Source organism: Phoenix dactylifera, unplaced genomic scaffold (assembly GCF_009389715.1).
Source record: "Phoenix dactylifera cultivar Barhee BC4 unplaced genomic scaffold, palm_55x_up_171113_PBpolish2nd_filt_p 001685F, whole genome shotgun sequence".
In the NCBI taxonomy this organism is placed as follows: Eukaryota; Viridiplantae; Streptophyta; class Magnoliopsida; order Arecales; family Arecaceae; genus Phoenix; species Phoenix dactylifera.
Genome location: NW_024068984.1, coordinates 39,919 through 45,328, shown reverse-complemented (window position 1 = coordinate 45,328; position 5,410 = coordinate 39,919). Strand labels below are relative to the sequence as shown.

The following is a 5,410-nucleotide window of genomic DNA, read 5'->3' as shown; positions in this document are numbered from 1 at the left end:
GGGGGGGGGGGGGGGGGAATGAATGAATGAATGAATTAGGAAATAAATAAACGGTCGCCAAAGCCTCGGCGGGAAATGGGAGGATGCATCGCACCCCATCATAGGGTATTTTGAACGTTATTTTATTGCTGCGGTCAATCATAGCCGTCCGATCAGCGAGCTCGTCGATGAGATGTCATATGGTTCAAATGGACGGCGGAGATGAGCGAAAATGAAGATGGGCTTTAACCTGCCACTTGTAGTCCACAAATTAGAAGCCCCACGTTGTCACAAGCTCAGATCTCTGAGTAGGATTTATCACTAATATAGGGTCCTGGATCAAGCAGCATACAATACTTGCCCAAGCGTGACAAGAATAAATGGGCATTGAATTTTTTGTTCTGTATGGCAGAGATTGACCTCAAATGAAAGCTTTATGGTCTCCTCCCGTTGGAGGGTCATACCAGAAAGGAGAGGGCCAGAGGACGCTCGAGAGAGGACCGGCGCAGGCGGCGTTTCCCCCTCCGCCGTTCGCTCGAGAGGGCAGTGGCCAGGGTTCCCTTTTTTGGAAGAACGGGCGGAGCGCTTTTTTTTTTTTTTTTGACGAAAGCAATTGACCTGATGCACCGTTGAGGTGGTACACCGAGTGCAGGGTATAATTACCCCGTCCAGATAGATGGTATTGATGCGAGGTTGATTAAATATAATAACCAACTGCCCATTTCCCGTAGACCATCTTAAACGCCTGCTACAAATCCAAAAGCACGCACCTTTAGAGGAAAGGTTCGTTAATCTAGTTCCCATTGGAAGCAATTTTTTTTATTTTTTATTTTTATTTTTATTTTTTTTTACAATGGCGGCTCACATGCCAATATGGGTGCAGCTAATAAAACTAGAAAAAAAATATAGTAGAAAAAAAGTAACACACATATACGTGGTTTTTCTGAATGAACCCCTTAGAGTGAGTAATGAGCTGCAAAAAAAGCCACCTAGTCAACAATACTATTTGCCTTCCTATAGACATGTATGGCCTAATAAGAACCAAACTCATCTAAGAGTCTATAGATGTCGTAGAGTGGTGGTCTACAATCAATGTTATGGAGCAGCGGCCTACAACCATCACTACATCTGCAGTCTGCTCTCAGCACACGCCTCGCATAAGTGATGCCCTCTCAAGTAGCTCCATGCAATAAGTTACTTTAACGCTAAAATATAAATATTTTAGTTAACAACATATTAACTAAAATATTTTAGTTAATATAATATATTTTACGTTTTCTGCCTGCATGCACTATAGTGCTGAAGGGTAACTCAATGACAGTCATTGGTTGGATCCATCAGGGCGCGCGTAGTGTGGACGATAGCCACCCGCTGCTTAGGAACATTTGGGCTATGATGTATGGGAGGATGGCCGTTCAGGTAAAGCATGTATACCGTGAAGCCAATAGGGCAACGGATTGGATAGCCTCTTACGTAGCAAACAATTATGGCAAGACTCTTTGGCTGGGGAAGGACTTACCCGAAGCATTCCGAGAATTGTTATCTTTTGACTTTTTTGGATGTATTCATACCAGCCATGTATGATACATCCATTTTAGCAAAAAAATAAAATAATAATAATAATAATAATAATAATATATTTTATATTAACTAAAATATGCATAGGTGAATCAACACTAAAATATGGATGAACAACAGATTACTTTGCGAGGTTACCAGCCGACCCACTCTCCATGCACTTTGATCTTCTCAAACACAACAAATTAAATATGGATTCTCGACGCCCCAACCCCCTTCCTGCAATAAGCATAAAGTGAAAAAGAAAAAGGAAATACAGCATAAAGAAAAGAAAAACGAAAAGAAAAAGAAAAATGTGATCAACCTAGCACACGCCGCTCCCTCCCGTATCCCTTCATCTGCCTCCTAGAAGAGAAGGGAGAAGAGAGAGAGAAAGGGAGGGAGGCAAAGAAAGAAGCGGGGGAGATGAAGGCGACTCTCACAGGCAAGTACGAGAGCATCAAAAACTTCCCTACCGCCTCCCTCACTGTGGATACCAAAGTCGGCGACGTCAAGCTCAAGGCCTCCGTCCCCGACTTCGTCGTCGCCGATGGGCGCCCCTCCTTGTCCTCCTTGCTCTCCTTCGCCCTCGAGAAGCCCGGTTCCTTCTCCATCGACTACTCCCACAAAAATGTAAGCAAGCCAGGACCCAGCCACCGTTACCGTCAACCCACCCTCCCCATCCTCGCTGTTTTTTCCTAACGCCGTCAATCGATCATTCCTTCCGTCTATCAGGATGTCAAGTTCAAGTTCATGAACTCGGTGAAGGTGCTGGAGAAGGCGGTGGATCTGACGTACACGCACGCGCGGAAGGAGAATCGGACGGCGGTGGAAGGGGCGGTGGCGTTAGACGCGTCGAACAAGATCGCGGTGAGCAACGTGCTGGGAACAGAGGAGTGGAAGGTGCGGTACACGTACGCGCACGGCGCGCTCCGGCGGACGGTGATCGAGCCCTGCTACGACGTCAAAGCCAACGCCTGGGACGTCGCCGTGACGAGGAAGTTCGAACGGGGCAACGCCGTCAAGGCCACCTTCCGAACCTCCTCCCGGAGCGTCGATCTCGAGTGGACCGGGGACATCCCCCTCAATACAACCATCAAGGTAAACATAATAAAATAAATAAATACATACATTTTTTTTTCAGGGGGATATTATTCATTTATTTTTTCTTAGAAAATAATTTTCTACTAAATGATTAAATGCTGTTATATAATAATATTTGAATAGCTCACCATTCCTAGCAAAAAAAAAAAGGGTAAAAATGGATTGGATAATATTCGTCAAATCCATTTTCGTATCCAAATCTATCCGGATATGAATAAAAATTCAAGCATCTGACTAATATTCGTATTCATATCTATAGCTATAAAAAGATTGATATAGATATGAATACATAGCTATCGGATACGTATCCAAATATCCAATTCTATTTGTAACTCTATTTAATTTTATATGATACTCAGAAACTTTAAAAAAAATAAATATCCACATTAATATGTTATTAATTTGATTTATTATCTACTTAGTAATATCTTTAATTTTGTGGTCATAAAGTTTAATCATCTAATTTATATCCATATTTATACCTATATTTGATATTCAATTTATATTCATATCCGTTTAAAATAATTATGAGAATTTTGCATCCGACTAACATTCGTATCCGTATTTATATTCGTCATATAAAATAAATATAGATATAGACATGCTAGTATCGGGTCCGATTTTAACCCTACTGTCAAGCCGTCCTGATTTTTCTGTGAAATAGAAATACCGCCAATACTTTCTATATATCATATCTTTCATCTTAGATTTTCTTTTTGGTAGCTGTCTTCGTGAGAATAAAATAAGCAAAAAGCTCAAAACTTGGGGTCTATAATTATTGGTTTCTTTATTGTAATAAAATACCTAAATCAGCACAGTTGTCTTAAAAGATGTTATATATATTTACCCTTATAAATATTTAAAATTACCTATATACCCTAGCAAATTAATATTCGTATGATTTTATATTTTTTTACACATATATCCTTATACATATCTGAAATTAAATATGTACCTTATGAATTTTACTATTTGCTTATATATATTTTTATAAATTATTTTTTATACAAATATAGTCATCCACCCACCCGCCGCTTAACTCAAAATGGATAGATGAGCAAAAAAAATAAAAAAAATTATAAGGATATGCATATAAATAATAAATTTGCAAGGGTTTATAATTTTGTAAATATAGATCCAATTTTATATATTTACAATGGTATAAATGCAAAAACCCTGTGAGTCATTGTAATATTGAAGAGGAAACTATAACTTTTGACATGAGTTCTTAAGTACTTTTTTCAATGGGAAAATTTATAATGTTCTTGAAGTTGTGACATTTTAACCAACTTCCTTAGTCTATGTTTCCATCATTTATATCTTATAGTCACTTTTCCTTGTAGGCCAATTATCACCTCATATGAGACCCAAGGGAAGGCAGTCCAGGATAGTTAGATCAGTTTTATCCTTAGTTACATAGGCCAAAGATAGGCCTCTAAACTCATTTTTGATCAGATCCATCAATATGTGATTTTAGTGATTTTGATGGTTTTATAGTTCTGGTAGAGGTGGCAAAGTAGGAGCGGTATACCGAATCATAATAAGGCAAAGCAATTGCATGGAAGGTTGATCGCTTTGCTTTTAAAATGAACTAAATTTTCTTTTACTTTCTTCAGCATATCTTCAAAGACATGCCACCTATTCGTACTCTTTGCACTTATTCTTAAGACCAGGCTGATGTTGGTTCCCTATTCTAGCTAAGCTTCAAAAGTAATTGTAAATATGTTTCTCTCAAGATTCTTATCTATATTGATTTTTCTTGCATTTAACTCTTTAATTGTCCTTTTCGTTTTGTTTCTACTATTGTTTATTGCACCCTCCTGATGCAGATTTGTTCACATTTTTTTTAAATTTATGTTTTTGTTTTTTCTTTTTTGCCAAAAAGAGCTCAGTATCAACAACTTTTCATTTATTAAACCTTTAGATACATACAGTGGTCCTTCTAGTTAGATTGACACTGACTCTCTTTGCTACAACACTCTTTGCATCAGTAGTGATAAAACAAATCTCTTTCACAGTTATACATAATTCGATTTGTTTTGATAATTGCCCGATTAATTATGAACACCTCACCAACGCAGATATATCATCCGAGGTTATCCTCTTTACTCTTTTGTTTATTATATATATAGCTTTAAGCATAATATTATCTTTCTTAGTGTTATATAGCTTTAAGCATAATATTTTCTTTCTTAGTGTTCAATGATGGTTATCATATTGAATTATGGCTTCTTTTCCCAGATTTCTGGATCCATCAATATGGCGGAGAAAATTGCAGTTCCAAAACTTACAGCTGAGACTACATGGAGTTATGAGATTTGATTTACAGAATCTAAAAAATTCTTCGATATAAGCATAGAGATGGTTGTAATTTTATAATTTTTATTTTCCAGATGGTTTTAATTTCTATAAAAGAATTTATTTGTTTTCTGTCAAATACTGAAAGTTAATGTATGGTGGTGAAACTGGTTTCTTGGCCAAGCAAATCCTTTGGTGACTGGTATTTAAATTATGGATTTCTTGACGTTCCTCTTGTTTTCTTCATGTTAAATAATGACTTAAACCTATTTAGCCTGAAAATGGAAAATTAATACCATTCCTTTGTTTGGCTATCATTTTATATTTAGCCTAGATCTAGTTACTTTTTTAGAATCAGGACCCAACCAAAATCTGAGTGAAGGCGAGACACGAATCCAGATCCTTGATACCAACCTCCAAAGACCTTACTGCCTCGGTTATTTTATAGTTAACCTCTGGAAACAGTTAAGAC

At 37.5% G+C, this 5,410-nt stretch overlaps 1 protein-coding gene across 1 annotated transcript; it reads left to right on the top strand.

The window, feature by feature from the left end:
• The first annotated feature begins 1,913 nt into the window (after positions 1-1,913).
• On the top strand, positions 1,914-5,126 carry LOC120108969 (outer envelope pore protein 24, chloroplastic-like). Its single transcript, XM_039122704.1, has 3 exons — positions 1,914-2,169; positions 2,272-2,637; positions 4,882-5,126. The coding sequence occupies exons 1-3, from the start codon at positions 1,963-1,965 to the stop codon at positions 4,960-4,962; spliced, it is 654 nt and encodes a 217-aa protein (XP_038978632.1). The 5' UTR covers positions 1,914-1,962; the 3' UTR covers positions 4,963-5,126.
• Positions 5,127-5,410: the final 284 nt, after the last annotated feature.